At 44.4% G+C, this 17,450-nt stretch overlaps 1 protein-coding gene across 4 annotated transcripts in view; it reads left to right on the top strand.

Moving 5' to 3' along the window:
- The window catches only part of LOC146990132 (SH3 and multiple ankyrin repeat domains protein 2-like), a 233,315-nt gene that overhangs the window by 15,162 nt on the left and 200,703 nt on the right, over positions 1-17,450 (top strand). For all 4 annotated transcript variants that reach the window (XR_015035061.1, XR_015035060.1, XR_015035058.1 and 1 more), the window contains exon 2: positions 2,781-2,851. Coding sequence is in view for 1 of the 4 variants with exons in the window: in XM_085769271.1 (XP_085625397.1) it covers positions 2,840-2,851 (12 nt within the window). In the remaining 3 variants the exon portion in view is untranslated. The remainder of the gene's footprint in view (positions 1-2,780; positions 2,852-17,450) is intronic.

Genomic DNA, 17,450 nt, shown 5'->3' with positions numbered 1-17,450 from the left:
CCACACAGCTCAGTGAGCAGCTGTTGCTGTGATCTCTCTTGTGATTTCATTTGTATGTATGTATCTAATACAGGAATTTGTTTTCACTATCACCTGTCTACTACACTCCACATCAACTCCGAAGTGCAGCATCTACAGTACAGGGCCGAGAGGCAAAGAGCAGTTTGTTTATGAGCCCGAATGAAAGAAAACAGAGTTTTTCAGTCAAATGGTCTGATAACGATTTGTAATCACAACCTAAACAAACAGGTTTGATAAGAGACTCTAAACTTTTTTCTTTTTCTTTTTGAGTATATTTTTGGGGACTTTTAATGCCTTTGAATTGATAGCACAGTTGAGAGAGAGAGAGAGAGAGAGAGAGACAGGCAGCAGAGAGGGGGAATGACATGCAGGAAAGGGCGGCCCGATGCAGGATTCGAACCGGGGCCGCCTGCAGTGAGGACTGTAGCCTCTACGTGGGGCGGCAGCTCTACCAAGTGAGCTAAACACCACAAACACCAAGAACATTTTACAGTAGCAGAAATATCTGAACATGACCACACATAACTTATTATCAGGTGAGAGATAACACAGTTAACCTGCATTTATCACTGCTGCATGAATGCCCCCCCCCCCCCAAAAAAAAAAAAATAGTCTGTTTAAAAAGGACTGTGTGTTTATGTAATCGTCACAACTTTAATGTTCACTCATTGATTTTCCAACCTGTGTCTCACTCACTGTGCTGCTGAAATGTCCTAAATGTTTAGTGTTCATCCATGTGTACACATCAGGAATGCTGTGTGTGTGTGTGTGTGTGTGTGCTGTATCGTTCATGATGCTCCTCAGCCTATGGCCCAGTCCAGGTTCTACACCTCGGCTCCACCCCTCAATTTTCAGAACAACACTATATATACTGTCACCATTAATAAAGATTTCAAAATCACAACAACCATTTTATGCTACATTCAATCTGGTGTCCATATAACAAAGTTTTATTTTCAGAAACTGCTGTTTGGTACAATCACTGGTTTGGTTTGATGACAGTCCCACATTTTTCACATGAAGGAATGAAGGAGAAACAGTATCGGGTCTTTCAGTTGCCTCTCTGTTTTTTAGCTCACCTTCCAAACCCATTTTCACTCTAACACACACACACACACACACACACACACACACACACACGCACACGCACACTGACAGCTCCGAAGCAGTTGGCCCTGTGTTGTTTAAGTGTTGTGGTGCCTCGAGACAACAAGGAGGACACTCGACTGTGGAAAGAGCAGAATTGCTGATTGTTATTCTATCTTTGATCCTCTGATGTTTACTTGTTTGCTTTACCCCCCCCTCCTCCTCCTCCTCCTCTTCCTCCCATCGCTGCCCGTCCTCAGAGATTCGACGAGTGCACAGGCAGTCGCTTCAACAGCAACATTACTGTGTACTCAGGTTCTGTTGAACATAAATCTTGAATGCAGTTATTGCACAGGAAGCTCATTAATTATGCATCAGCTCTAATTCTAGGTCAAATCCTCTGTGCGTTACTCGACATCGTGTAAATTGTCGTGCCTTAGGTGATCGTGTAATCTTGTTTTGAAAAGTGTAATTTTTACAACTCTGAGACAGAAGCAGAGTCATCCTCATGAACTCTTCCAAAAACATTAAACCTGCCAGATCCAGTATTAACACATCTAGGTCAACAAGAACAAGTCAGATGTATTGATTTATTAATATTTTTATATTTGTGAATCTCCTCACATAGCAGATAAAATAACCGGTGGCAGTCAGAAATCAAAATGTAGACTTCTCCCCACCTCTCTCCCTGCAGAGAAGTGGGGAGGAGAAGTGTTGTAGGTGGATGGGTTGATGTGATTAATGCTGATGCTTTGTGTTTAACATGTTGCATAATCATAAATGGGATTTGCATGTAGCAAACACTCACTCTCAGTTTAGAAGTCTCAGATAAGTCGAACCATATTCCAGTCAACACTCTGCAAGAAATGATGTTTATATACAACTCAACTGCATACATGGTTCGTAGGAAGCATGAGCTGTGGCTGCTTCATGTTCACAGGAAATTAAGTTTTTCAATGGATGAAGCTGCATATTTAATAATGAGCTCAGACTGCAAACTGTCTGGGTTTTATTTAGAAATGATGTCCTTGCATTGGTTGATCCCCTAGAGAAAAATTAATGTTAATGTTGTGTTCATTCAGTTTGTGGTTCTCTCATTTATATAGGTTTGCTTGCCACAACACTTTGGGGGCTTGTGAAAAAGAGTTTATTATCACTGGTGTCTGTTTCTTTTTTCTAGATGCTTTTATTTGCTTTAAAAAATGTTTTTTTTCCAAGAGTTTAAACACTGCTAGACTAAGGCCATTTTGAGTAATCAAAGTTTATCAGAAAATCCTCTGGTGTGTAGCAGCTTCATATCTACCTGGAAAACAAACATGCTGTCTGTGAATATTTTACTGATTCAGTTTAAACGTATTTGTAACTTGCCAGATACATAAATCAAACATTTTCACACACAGACCCTGATCCAGCTGCTGATGCAGTTTAGTTGTATATAAACATAATTTCTCGTGGTTGTGGTGGAGATCTCACTGTAGATATGAAAGATAAAAGCTGATGTGATGTTTTACTGTAGAAATATGCAGAAGATTGAATTTACTGTAGACATCTCTGTTTCCTCCCTCCCTCTTCTCTTCTCTTCTCTTCTCTTCTCTTCTCTTCTCTTCTCTTCTCTTCTCTTCTCTTCTCTTCTCTTCTCTTCTCTTCTCTTCTCTTCTCTTCTCCCCACTCAGGGAGCCTGGGTGCCACTGTGGGACCTCCTCCTGCAGAGAGCTTCTCTCCTCTGGATGTTATGGCTGAAATGGTACGTAGGCTCAGTCAAAGGCTAAAAATACAGTTGAGCGCTGGAAGTTTGAATAAGAGCCGCAAAGAGAGATGCATGCGTGCATGTACCTGTTTGTTATGCATCACCTCAGGCTGGTTTCAGCAGGAAACCGGACACAGAGCTGAGTACGGAGGCAGATGGCTCTCCTGTGGTGGATTCGGTTTGGGTTTGACTGTTTTCCACTTTTTTTTTTTTTTTTGTGGAATATTGATTGTAGTTAAACCTGGTTCAGGCCTTGAGCCCCGCTCACCACCTGCTGACTCCAGGTGAAAGAGCAGAGAGCATCAAGATGGTTAGAGGACTCAGTCAGAACCAGACTCAGAGGAGGAGACTGTCGTGACCAGAACCAGAGACCAGAAGATGGGTCAGAGTGGTTAGCACAATTAGCATCTTTTAGAACGGTTAGTGTGGCAGCATCCTTAATTTGTTTATGTTGTTTGTTAGTTTCTTGGTTGACTCAGTGTTAGTGGTTATGCTAAAATGAACTGTCGATCAGTTCTGATGAGGTTTCAGGTGTATTTAGCCCCGCCTCCTGTTTCCACAAGTTGACAGGATTGGTTTGTGTGGTTTGCTGTCTGCACCTGAGACTGTCATTGGGTAAAGTTGTGTATTTCACTCATCATATAGTTTTCTGGTATAAAAAAACATAATTGATGGTAACAAGGTGAAACACATTTTCAACTCTGGCGTTTGAACAGGTTAGACAGAAGGTGGTTTCCATTAGAGCTGCCTAATTAACAACATGATCAAAATCGCATTACGGCCATGTGCAATAACCAGGTTGCAGGAGTTGCAATTTTCTTTGATTTGAAATGTTGTTGTGCATTATCAGCACCATAAGTGTTGTGATCATCATCACTTACATTGAAATCACATTCACGATAACTGCTCACATAACTGCAGTATGATTTTGCATATTGTGCAGCCCTAGTCTCTATTAACCTGCTTAAAGTGCAACATGAATTTCTGGAATTGTAAACACTCATCTGTAATTCACATTTTTAGTTGAGGCCTCAGGGAGTCTGTTCCAAAAAGGAGGCAATTGTTGACAGCTTTTCTGTAATTTTTTAAAAATCTATTTATTATTTATTTTATGTAGAAGTGCAACAGCCTCTCACATTGAAAACCCTGTTGCCCTGTGGGAGAGAGGTGGATGCAGCTTCTCAGTCTGCAGAGGTAAAGCTGTAAGCACAGGGAGGACGGTGAGACACCAAGGGTCTCTGAACCAGCAGGTAGCAGCGACTCTGAGGTTGAAATGGCAGAAGCATTTAAATCTGTTTGTTTTGTTTATACACTGGTAATAAATGAGAAAGGAGAATTTGATTGAGACTTGTGATTACAGCAGTGGTTATATAATGTGGTTATAGCACAGAAATCAGCTCGCCAGCCTTGTGATTGCCTGTGTGTGTGTGTGTGTGTGTGTGTGTGTGTGTGTGTGTGTGTGTGTGCGCAGTGTTTATTCCCTCTGTTCATCTTGCAGCCTTTAAATCTGTGTCATTCATCTCATGCAGTTTCATTGATTGTCCCCCCGTCGCTCTGCCTGGCAGCGACTGGCCGTTTTCCTCCTCTTGTCTCCTCGCTGTGCGCAGCAGCAGCAGCAGCAGAAAGTCAGAGTTTCAGCACATTTATTTCTCTGAGTTGCTGCCAGTTCCCACCTCATCCTTTCCTCCGCATTCTGTTTTATTGTATGTTTCTTTTTTTTTTTGAGCTGTTATTTCAAAACGCTGCCATGGGATGTGCAATGAGAGAGATTACCTATTGTAGCAGTTTCATTGTGAGTGTGAAGAGTTGTTTTTCTTTTTTAATTGGTCTCATTTAGTCTGGATCCAGATGGCTGCTAATACAAGGGAAACGAGCCTGGAAAGTCTGCGAGGCAGATGACAATATGAGCGCCTGGAGATAAAAAGTGGGACATGGGAAAAACACCAAAGGTCCGAGTGTGTACATGTGTGTGTGTGTGTGTCCAAGTTTTTCACTTAGCCAGTGCGTTTGCAGCCAAGTGAGCAAATTTGGCAAAGAAAACATACGGAGTCAGTGGAGAGTAAATGACAGAGAGCTGCAGAGAGGATGTGAAGGTGCTGGTCCTGAGTCATGGTGGTCTGGGCCTGAGGGACCGCTGCCTTCCAAACTGCAGCTGGTGCAGTTCCTGATTAGGTGGTGAAAATGAAAAGCAGGGCGGCACGAGATAACCTTGAGCAAGGTCGCTAACCTTTTAAAGAAAGTTAATACTCAGCAGAGCTGAAGTACCGTTCACAGCGACTCCATGGAGCCGGAGCTACGGCTGCAGCGACGTTATTGTGAGCCGACAAGAGGGAAAACACTGAGGTCAGCCAACGGCTTGTAGATCTGAGTCACCAGTGTTATCAACAACAGTGTCAACAAACTGTTGGCAGAGTGGCCGCCTTTGTTTTCTTTTCCAAGTATTGTTGACTGACTGCTGGTTTCTTCCTCGTGTTTCTTGTTGCCATGTTTCCTGATCTTTGTAATTACTCTGGAGAGCGCGGTGCTATAATAACAGATAGAACTGACAGTCTGAAGCCTAAGAAAGCCCAGCTGTAATAAACCTTTATGACACAGCTCATCTGAGTCTATTTAGTGGAAGAAAAGGAAAACATTAAGTTTTAACCACGGCTTTGTGAAAGGATTATTACAATGGATGTACTGCAGAAGAGTAAAACTTTGTGTTTAGTTTGCCAACTTGGATGAAACAGTCACTAATGTGGACTGGAGCTGTGTGCTTTGGCCGACCTATACCTGTCAGTCCTTGGTTCTGCTGTGTTATTAGCTGTGCTGGGTGGTGGGAGCTGGCAGTGTCTTCCAGGGAGGGCAGCAGGTTACCAGTGATTTTCTGTGATGTGTGTATTATCCTCTGTAGTGCTGTCCAGTGCACCACGTTTAGATGCAGCACCACAGATGCTCTCCATGGCTACATGGTAAAAGGTTGTTATCCCTGAGACTTTTCCAGGTGTTTAGTTGCTGCTGTGTCTTTGTGTCAAAGCAGGAGAAGTCATCAGAAATCAGGAAGTTTAAAGGGATAGTTCACCCAAAATTCAAATTTCACTCATTATCTACTCACCCTCATGTGGACTAAGGGCTGGGAGAAGTTTCAGAGTCCTCCGTGCCTTCTCTGAGTTATAGCGGGGCTCGGTGCAGCACTGCATGTCCATATGACGGTTGAGAACAGAGCTCACTTTTCTTCATCCAAAAAGACACACCAAAAACCATCCAAATACCTCCATAGTGCTCGTCTGTAATGTCCCTCTTGTATTGAATCCCCAACATGAGAAATTGTTCCTAAAAAATTAAATAATAAGTCTATGTTTTAAGCTTGTTTGTAGCGGAAGCTCCCAGCACTGCTCTTCCTGGTCCGTCCAAATCTCGCACGATTTGCATTGACACCCAGTTCACGGCTCCGCAAATTGCGCAAGGTTCCGTAATAATTGAGGGCGTGGCCTTTTGAGTGACAGGTTGGTGAGCATATGTTTGCCACAAATGTCTCAGAGACTATGAATGTCCTTCACAGTTGGAACTATATTCTCTGTGGAGAGGAGAAGGTCAGATTATGATCTACTTTTTGAGTCTTTGGACAAAACACACTGTAGACCAGGGGTCTCAAACTCCCGGCCCGGGGGCCACATCCGGCCCGCGGCCCCCCTACATCTGGCCCGCGTCTTGACGTGAAAAGTAGGAAAGGCTGTCAAAGTTAATGCCTTAATGCAAAATGCTTTTAACGGCCCTATTTTTTTTAATGCGCAATTAATGCGCTAACCTTGGGCCGCTCGTAGTTGGGGGAAACAGAGAAGCTGCCTTCTCCAGACGTGATCACAGGTACGCTGTGTGTGCATGTCTGTGTGTGTGAGTTACTACGGTTAGCGCGACGCTCCCGTCCCCCGGATATTTCTGCAGCTGGATTCACATGATCCGGCCAGACATGAAACTCATGGACTGAGGAGTCGTCCTGCTGCTCTGCACGTCACACCGACCATCGTGCATTTACTGTGAGGAGTCGCACTGCTCCGTGGTCCCGGTGTCTCATACACAGTGATAATCCACTGCAACATGTTGCTGTTGCTGTTGTTGCCGTTGTTGTGGTTGTGCACGACGTAGAGCTGCCGCTTCGACTAGCGAGTTGTTTTTTTTCCCCCAATCTCCCGTTCATTCAGCCTGGTGAGGGAGGGAGGGAGGGGGGTGGTGTGTGTGTGTGTGTGGGAGGGGGGGGGGTCTTATGATGCAGAAAACCTGCATATGTTTTTTCTCCTCATGTTCCTACACTAGAGAACTTGTTCTTCTCGTCACCAAACGAGGCTGTTCTCTCTCTGACAGCTGATTTTTAAATACCATGAAAATGGTATTTGGAAGCATGGAAAGCATAAGAAACATCCAGATCTGGATGTTTCTTATGCTTTCCATTCATCTTGCTGGTATTTCAAGCAAAAAAGAAAAATACTATGTGATAAACTCAGGAAATTAAAGGATTAAAATTTTAATCGTTTGACAGCCCTAATTATCATACAATATTTGAAAATAGACCCCGTTTTCAGAAATATTTGTGATTTTTTTTTATATTCGTCTTGAAAACTTTAGTGGCCCTCCACTGAGATGACAGTGCCAGCAGTGGCCCCCAGCTCATTTGAGTTTGAGACCCCTGCTGTAGACACTAGCTCCTGACGTCCACAGTGAGCCACAGTGTGATCTTACTGTGAGCACATTTCACCCACTTTTGAGTTTGGGAGTTCAGCCCACACAGTAGTGAACTTGTCAGGCTTCAAGTTATTCAAGCTAATCGATAAATGCCTGAACAAACTGTTTTCTTCATGGTTTACCTGCTGTTTCTCCTCAGCTCACTCTGCTGCCTTTTCACTTCCAGAGGTCACTAATGAGCAGACTTAATCTTAATGAGGTGTTGAAAATTGTACATGGATTCAACTTGTTGTTCATTATCGACATCTTGTAATGTGAACTACCACTGTGTGCTGCTGTTGAAGCAGTGCACAACACATGCATCCACACCGACCCACTTTCCACACATATAGGGCACATTCATAATTCATGCTCTATATGTCGCTGCCTACATGTGTGTATGAGTGTAATGTGTGTGTGGGTGATGGTGCTGTGGGTGTGGTTGCTCTTATTCAGAGGAACGATCAATGTGAAGAAGATTCACGGAGCTGATCGGCTACTGCTCCTGTTGTTTTCTCTTCTTAGTTTAACGCTGTATTTCCTGTTGATCTCATTCTTAGATGTCTCATGGTGTAAATGTTCAGTCATCACTGTGGAAGACTCTCTGGTGTTAATTTAAGCCCTGGTGGATTGGGAGACAGTGGTGGTTCGCTGGTGGCAACAGTAACACTGAGTTGTACCTACAGATGGGTGTAGTGTCTGCGACGTCACTCACATGTTTGTGAAGCTAAGTGAGCTGTCGCCATCCTGGTAGTACCTGACTCTGCCCCCGAACAGGCCACACCCTCATTTCTCCACAGTGGTTCTTGGTTAATAAAGTGTAAAGAGAAGACCTCTATAAACAGTTGTCATGAATCATTTATGATGCATTACTGTAGATATTATTCTATCAGCTGCACCTAACAACTTGATTCCAGTGGCGCAGTATTACTGACCCTATTAATTTATTATTTTAATACTTTTATTTGTTGATTTTAAATAAAAGTAATTAAAGATTCCATCCATCCATCCCTCCATCCCTCCATCCATCCATCCATCCATCTATTCCATGTACCAGGCAGTAAACATGTTTTTAAAGGGATACGCCAACATTTTTTTACGTGTCTTGCCTCACTCCCGAGTCCATGACCAGCAGATAGACACCATCCTTTCAACTGTGGGTGCAGTAACAAGGGAGATAGAGCCGTATCACCTGTAATTAGCTTAGCTCAAACACTGGAAGTGTATAGGTAGTGTGAGCCTGCCTCCTACCCGAGCTGAAATCAGCAGTCAGAAGCTGATTTCATTTTAGCTCTAAACTCTGTAAATATATCACTTTATCGACATTTCAAACATGTTTAGGCGATAAAGTAGCAGTTTAGATCAGCAGTGTGTCGTTAATTTGTCTAAATGTGACCTATGTTGTTTGGTTCGGACTTGCCCTAGGTGAAGATTGAACCCGCAACCCCTCGCACCGGAGGCGACGATGCTAACCGCTTCGCCAAGAGGCTGACAACCACTTGACAAATTGGTTAGCACGTCTTTTATGGGTGAGTGAGTTTACTTCCAGTACCGCTACCGCCACAACCTGTCACTTCTCCTTACTGGTACCTCGTGACTGTGGCACACCTGCGGACCTCCGTTATATAAATACCAGCTGTTTACAATTTTGTTCGGATGAATTTGGCGCTACTCAAGCTAGCCGTTGTGACCAACGCACTTTCGGTTACTTTCACAAAATAAACACCCGTTGCCCTTCACATACAGAAAACCATGACGATAGAATTTGTGCTTTTTCTTTGAAATAGGAAGCTAACCTACCCTCGATGTAGCGGGAGCGTACCTATGTTCCCCGGTAACAGTGGGGAACTTAGGACCTTTTTTCAAAAAAATAGTCCTATGTTCCCCGCTGTTGCCGGTCGATGGACTCTCTCTACATATCCGGACTCTATCTATCTGGCCTGTCTAGCCTCTACCTGGTCTTTTTACTAAACTTAACCAACTCCTTTCTTCATTGCCTAAACCCAACCAATGGGAAAATTCCACTTCTCACTCAAAGTCACAACTCCACTTCCAGGTATTGGGGAAAAGCGGGGAACATAGGACCCTTTTTCTAAAATAAGGTTCTATGTTCCCCGGTCCGGACACAGCGGGGAACATAGGACCCTTTTGGGGAAAAGCGGGGAACATAGGACCCTTTTTTAGAAAAAGGGTTCTTTGTTCCCAGGTCCCATACAAAGTGGGGAACATAGGACCCGGGGAACATAGGACTCGGGAACATAGGGATGACCCCCGATGTAGCTAGCTTGAACCAAAATGAACCGTCTTTGCTTGAACCCTCCGCTTTGACCGATCTGGTCCTGTTACCGGCATTTGACAGCTCAAGATGCCTTACCGGAGAGTTTTGTCAGCTCTGAGACGAAGATCGGTCCGTTTAGAGTTGTTGAAGAGTGTTTCTGATGACTTTAGGTGGAGGCAGGCTAACACTACCTATGCACTTCCAGCGTTTGAGCTAAGCTAATTTCGGGCGATATGGCTCTATCTCCCTTGTTATTGCACACACAGTCGAAAGGATGGTGTCTATCTGCTGGTCATGGACTCGGGAGTGAGGCAAGACACGGAAAAAAAAATGTTGGCGTATCCCAGTCTGTTTGGGCTGACCCACTCTAGTTGTCAGGAGAGTAACTGCAGCTTCTGGTGTTTTACTGTTGATGCATTGTGTTTTTTATCCTCCGAGGTTAATGTTTGATTGTAACGGCACAGACTGTAAGCGCAACAGCATAGATGACGGCCGGACACAAAGAAGAACAGCACAGACTTCTGTATGAAATGACTGAAAGCTGCAATTGCATCATGTTGTTTTTGTGTTTGAAGCTGTGGCGTTGTCCCTCACGTGTGTTACTTTGGATAAAAGCACTTGTCAAATAAGTGAATGTAGATGTTGTTTGATGGTTTTCCACTCAACATCCAGCTACCAGCTACTTTCACACCTTGTTAATATGATGCCTCTCACTAACAGCCTGCAGGTCCCTGTACTGTAGCTGCTGCTTCTTCCATTGCTCCCTTGCAAAGTTATAAATGATCCACTGACAACCTTAATGTGTTCAAATGTTTTTTTTTCTGTTTTGTTTTTTTGACCTCAGTGTTCATTTCCTGTGGCTTCTCAGAGAAACCTCTCCTCAGTGTTTGCTTTTAGCAGCAGCAGGACGATGTTTGGTCTGCATTAGCAGTAACTTAGCACAGCTGTGATCCCACCATCAGAAAGCTCTCAGTCAACAGCGATGCTTCTGTCAGCCAGCGCAATGTACAAACTCTGTTGAGTGTGTGCATGCATCACTTACTAGAAATCCTGTGTGAGTGTGTTTGCAGTAATTTAAATCCCACTCAGGAACAATGAAGTGGAAATCAAACAGACTATGAGGAGGTGATTTCAGGATTGATGCACATTTAATGGATATCATCAAATTATGTCAACCATCAACAATATCAAGAAGTGAGGCTACATTCATATTAAGTTAGGCCTTGTCCACACGAGCCCGGGTATTTTTGAAACTGTGATCATATGTTCCCGGTTGTATGTCCTGTCCACACGCAACCGTGCTTTTGGAACCCTGAAATCGTGGTTTTTTGAAACCGGAGTCCAGGGTGGGGTTTTGCCAGCCGGGGGTTGGTTTCACCGGGTGCGTGTGGACACTGCAACCGCGATTGTTTTTCTCGTTTACGTCATAGCTGCACACGTGCTGATGTAAACACTGCCAGCTCGCAGAGGTTGTTTGCAGCGGTTTGCAGAAGTTGACGTGAGTTCACAAAAATGGAGGTGACAAAGTGGATTTTTATTATTTCACTTTTTTTTTTTTCTTTTTTTTTTTACATCATCTATGTAAATGCTATTTGTATAGTTTTTCGATGAGAAAAATATAACGAAACGGTCGTCAAGGTGATCCTCTTGTCAGCTCCAAACTCACCCTCAATCAGCTGGTTTTCCACACAGCATCATTTACAGTAACAAGTGACACTACAGATCAGCTGGGCCGCTGCCGGTGTGTTTTTAAAATTACAGAACTACTACGCGCCGCAGTTTCTTATTCCCCACCTTGTTTGATTGAGAGTTTTTCGGGATGATTTTCATGAATGAACAGGCAATAGCCTATCACTGTCAGACCGGGTACGATGGGAGGGGGGGTCGCACTGCTGTCATGCAGTGATAAAAAGAGCCTATGCGGAGATGAACGTGTGACAGTGGGTTCCTGTCACTTAAGGATGGGTATCGTTTGCATTTTCATCGATTCCGATTCCTATTTCGATTCCGATTCTTTCCGATTACCGATTCCGATACCAATATTAATTAGAAAGTAAATAAATATATGACTTGTCTGCTTATCTGTTTTTGTATAATGTTACTAGGGCTGCCCCCAAATAGTCGACCAAGCAAAAATCACTGACTGAGCAAAATTTAATTGGTCGATTGGTCGCAGGAAAACAACAACAACATTTGGAGCCGTGTCTTGTCAAAATTAAGTCAAAATCAATATGACTGAACAGTATATGAAAGGCTATAGGGCTTTTAATTTGAAGGGCCAGATACAGGAAGTCGTGACACTCACTTGCTGTCAGTTTTTGTTGTTGTTGTTGTGGGTTACACGGCACGGCAGGTCTCTCTCTTTTTCTTTTTTTTTTCAAAAGTGACTTTTTCCGACGTTGTCACAGACGTTTCTGATTTGGAGACTCCGGCGTGAAAGCATGTGGCACTGCTGTTTTCAGGTTACAGTATTGGCGATTAGCGGGTGCTGTCGTCAGCCCTGGTCCCGTCCCACAGCGCTCACCCGTGGTCAGTCTCACAGTGTCACGGAGCAGATCCATGATAGTCCCCGCTGTAGTCAGAGACCCGCACTGCTGCACGCCGCAGACCCCCCACCACCACCGTCTTCCTTCCGTGATTAGCGGGAGAAATTACGGACTGGGGGATGACCCCCACCCTCCCGTCCTGTGCTCGTGCCCCCGCCCCCCGCCACAGTCACTACCTTCCTCATCTACTGTGTTTATTGGTGATAAACGGGCATACTGCCTGTAATAAGAGTAAAACCAGACCGGCGTGTTGGATCTCGGACCCAACGTGGCCGGACTCACGAGCGTTTCTCAACACGACCGCGGGCAAAAAAAAAGGAAAAAGAAATCCAGCGGCAAGACTGGTTTTGAGACGATAACATTAATCAACGTTCATAAACTGTGTTATATGTGTGTGTGAGTGACTGCCAGGAACCGAAATAAAGAATTGAAATGCGCATTTTTAAACGGTTGTCGAATCTTGGGATTTCGGTTCTCGGTACCCATCCCTATGCCTCCAATTGATCATGTGCCCTGGCTACTTGGCCAAGGGGATGTCCCTTTGGGTGACTGGCAAGCGCGCATGACTCTTACCCGGGAGGTGTGGGTTCAATCCCCGCCCGGGCCCTCTTCACCTTGCCACATTCTGGCGTTGTTGGCAGGATCCATGTAGCACTAGGGGTGGGTCCATGGATTCCTAATGTGCGGAAGCATGAGGACGTGCTTGTGAAAAGAGGGGGAGAGATGTGACAGTTGAGGTTCCTGTCACTATGCCTCCAATTGATCATGTGCCCTGGCTACTTGGCCAAGGGGATGTCCCTTTGGGTGACTGGCAAGCGCGCATGACTCTCTGTGGGTTCAATCCCCGTCCGGGCCCTCTTCACCTTGCCACAAACGGAACGAGCCAAAAGCCGAAAATCTGTTCCTGATGTCCGCGGTCGATATAAAGTGGATATGTTTCATTCATCCATGTTTTGACAGACAACACAACAGCCAGTGATAATGAGTTGCGCCGCACTGACAGTCATGTGGCTCAGCAGCCAGGTGATGCACACAGCACAAGAGTCAAGACACAGTGCAACAGTGCACGTCAAAGGGACACCGCCGAAAATAAAATAAATAGGCTACACGTAGTTTTGAAATTGTTTTTGCGCATGTTTTCATCCATAAAATGACCAAAAATGAACACTATAAGCGGATTTCTTGATAACAAATTATTTAAACAGCATTTGATGATTCCGTCCCAAGCCTTTTGATCCATAAGCGGTTTCCACTGTATTTTGATTGTTTTTTTTATTTTTTATTTTGATTGGTTAAAACAGCCTTCCACACGTGCATTGCGTCACTTGGTAGCGGATTCCACGGTTATGTGTGTACGGAGTGTTTTTATTACACCACTCGTGTGGACGTGGAGCAAAACTCCGGTTTCAAAAATACCCGGGCTCGTGTGGACAAGGCCTAAGTTTTCTAGTCGTATGTTTACTCTGGTGTTTACACAACTATGGAAAATAGAGTTTTGGAAACGCTGCTGACCCTGTTTTAGTTTGAAATGCTGATTGGTTCTGTTGTAGCATGGACAGGTGAAACATAGACATATGGAATCAATGATGTAGACGCACTTCGTTGTCACTGATTGGCTCTGAACAACTGTCTTTGCTGTTTCTCATTCACTGTCTGTTCTGCAGTTTGCACTAAATGCTGCTCAGTGCACATGACTGCTTGAGTATCCTTGGGTGCATTTTCAGGTGTGATGGCATGGATGGAGAGCGCATTCCTCCTAGAAAAAAAAGTTATGGAAATTGTGGAAAATTTAATTTTGGTGTGGAAAATGTGACATGCAACAGGTCAGCAGTCTATCACAGGGCCAGCATACAGACAAATAATACTCACATGGTACTAATAACTAATAATCCTTTATTCAGTGGGATGGGAGATTGGTGTTTTTCACATAGCTGACTGCAGAAAAAAAAGAAATGAAATCATAGATTAAAGAAAAGGCATTAAGTGTGTCTTGAGATAAATTAAGTTAAGTCACATTGTGCTGGGTTATTGGAGCTTAAGTGTAACCCTGAGGCATGGGACATGGATCCCAAATCCACATGACGGTAAATCAGACCCTGCCAGAGCTCAACGAGCTCAAAGTGGTCACATAATGAGCTGGGGGTCCTTAAAGAAGCCAATTAGCCCTAATAAGCTACAGTTTCTGGCACCCCGAGGGACAGGCTGGAGAATGTGTATACAGTATACAGCACATACACACACATGTTCATCCCTCCTCCTCATGCCTTCTCTCCATTCTCACTCCTGGCACCTTCTCATTTGTATAGCACAGTCACATACACAGTAATGCACACACTAGTGCACACTGTTTCTCATTGTCCCCAGATTTCTGCCTTTGGGAGATGGTTATTTGGTCCCTGGAGTCTGTGGTGACAGTTATTGATCAGAGGACGATGTCTGCTCCAGTTTGATCTCTAAATCAGGAGGATTCATTATTGCACTGCTGCTCTTACTCAAGCTAATGTGAGCGGGGGAGGAGAGGGATGAGAGGGAGGAGGAGGAGAAAGGATGAACCTAACTCCCAACCAGATGCTCCACAATCAGAGCTCTTTTTTTAATTTGAGAGGAAACTGTAATTACTACTACTACTACTACTACTACTGTACTACTGCATGGCTCAGATGTACATAACACCCCTCACTGAGGACCTGATGCACATCTACACTTATATTTCACAGTTACACAATGAACCCCTTTCTCTCCACTGTAGTCTTCAGTCTGAAATCAGAAATTTTATTTTCTAAAATGAAAAACAATTACGTTTACCTGCCCAAGTTGGAAATCAGTGAAGAAAACAGCTTCTTTACCGCTGAGAGAAATGTGCAAACATGACTTGAACATTAGTTTCACATTTAATTAGCATTTTCTCATTGAGCTGGTTTAGTGTGTGTCAGGAACACAGAGACTGGTGGACACAAATGCAGGCAGGCAGACAGTGAGCAGTTCTCAAGGTCGTTAATTCGGCCCAGAAAGGCAATCAGACAGGCAGAGGTACAATACCAGAAGACTAAGGCCCCATTTACACGACAACGCTCGCGGATGAAAAGGGCAAAATATTTATTCGGATGTGCCTTTTGTTTAGACGGCGACAGTGTTTTCGGGGCTTGAAAACGCAAAAAAGTGAAACCACCCTCCAGAGTGGAAATCTTAACTCAAAGGGAGGACGCTGGAGCACACGGTCAAATAATAAACATTTATTGAGGTGCTCCGCACCAAAATCCCTGCTTTTTTTCTAGAAAAGGAGATACAGCGTCTTTTCTGAAAGGTGCTCTGTTTGTGCCTGTCGCTCTTCTGACACTTGCATTTCTGGATCAAAGGGCTCGTGTAAGATAAATATATACAACAATTGTTGTTCTATTCACAAATCCACCATTGGGGGGGGGGGGGGGGGGGCACTAAACAACAATAACACAGACGCACCGTGCCGTGTCACAGCCTCTCGCCGCGGAATGTGATGGTCTCTCGGCCACAGCAGGTCGACCGGTGGTCGCGGTCCTTCTGTGGTACGGGTCGGTGATGCCGGTCTGCTTTGACCGAGGGATCATCACATTTTACTGCGGGAGGACCTTGGGGAGGACACGGTGTTGCTCCAGATGAAGACCGGGCGGGACTGTCGGCTGAGAGCTTCCTGTTTCGGCTCCGAGCTGCTGCTGCCTCGCGGGTGAGAGCAGAGCAGCTGCGCTGCATCCACATGCAGAACTCCGTTTGCAAAAGCCGAGTTATGATGAAAACTTGCAGATCATGAGCTGTCATGAGTTTTTGATCGTCATCTATTTCAGTTCTACTCGTCGTAGAGTCCCCAAATTTACACATAAGGTGTGTTAAAGTGTCTAGTTTCATAATTAAAAAAAAAAGCAAAAAACGAGAAATCTCGTTTTTGGCACTCAATGAGTTAAAAACGCTCCGCCGTTGTGTCTCCATGTAAAGGGTGAAAACACAAAACCACTGCTCTGATTGCTATGACCTGTGGAGGACACAGAGGGCAGCGTAACGACGGCCGGCGTACAGCCTGCCGGAAATCAAGAGGAAGAAGAAGAATACATAGGCGTGCGGACTTGGTGGTGTTGTGTGTTGTGCGGCACGCTGCCACCTACTGTAGGCTCCTGGTATGCACACAACATTGTATTGCACAGACTTTTGCTTCACCGTATGCACATGGATTTCCACCCCAAAAATGCTTGTCTAAACGCGGAATAAAAAGTGTAGATGCGATGCCACTTTTGCGTTTTCTGTTCGGATCGTTTCCGTATAAACGTGGCCTAAGACTCAGAAACCAGGAACAAAACAGTAAGACACGGGGATACTCTCTAACATGAAACACTGGAATGCTGCTCTAGGAGACAAGCCAATCTGGCACTGACACCGGGGAGCACTGGTTATATAGACCTTTTCAGAGAGTATAAACAAATACAGGTGTTACCAAGGATACTATTAAGGCTCCATTCCATTTAGTGTACCAGAGCGTTTTCTAATGAGCCACACCTGTCTTTGTTTATACTCTGAAAAGGTCTATAGACAGGAGGGAAGGGATAACAAGACACAGGTGAAACACATCAGGGCGGGGACAGGTAATCACACGGGGAACATGAAGTGATCACAGAGACAAGACTATCAAAAATAAAACAGGAAACTGACACATGACAGACCCTGTCACTGTGGACAGTCTCAGATACATCACATGATTTAACCTAGTTTTCCTCACTTGTCTTTACACTGATGGAAGCATAAACTTATAAACAGGCTTTGAATGATTTAAAAGTTTTGGTCTTTCTTGGCTTTGGGGTACTGTATGGCTGAGTGAGTGTAGTGACAGATTTGTTGTGACATCACAAAGTCACAGGAAGTCCTTATGGCAGGTTTGTGTGCATTTCTCTGTGGACTGATGCTGTGATACTTTCACAGTATTAATATACTAGACCTGATCTATAATTACACCTCACATGGACATCTATCATCCGGTCGTTTTGGCTAACTTCATTAGTTAGCTGCCCCCGCCCTCGTCATGGTCCTTGTCCCTACATCACCACATTAACGC

Source organism: Trachurus japonicus, chromosome 3 (assembly GCF_045865225.1).
Source record: "Trachurus japonicus isolate A0001 chromosome 3, Traja_1.0".
Lineage (NCBI taxonomy): Eukaryota > Metazoa > Chordata > Actinopteri > Carangiformes > Carangidae > Trachurus > Trachurus japonicus.
This window is presented reverse-complemented; position numbering and strand designations above follow the sequence as displayed.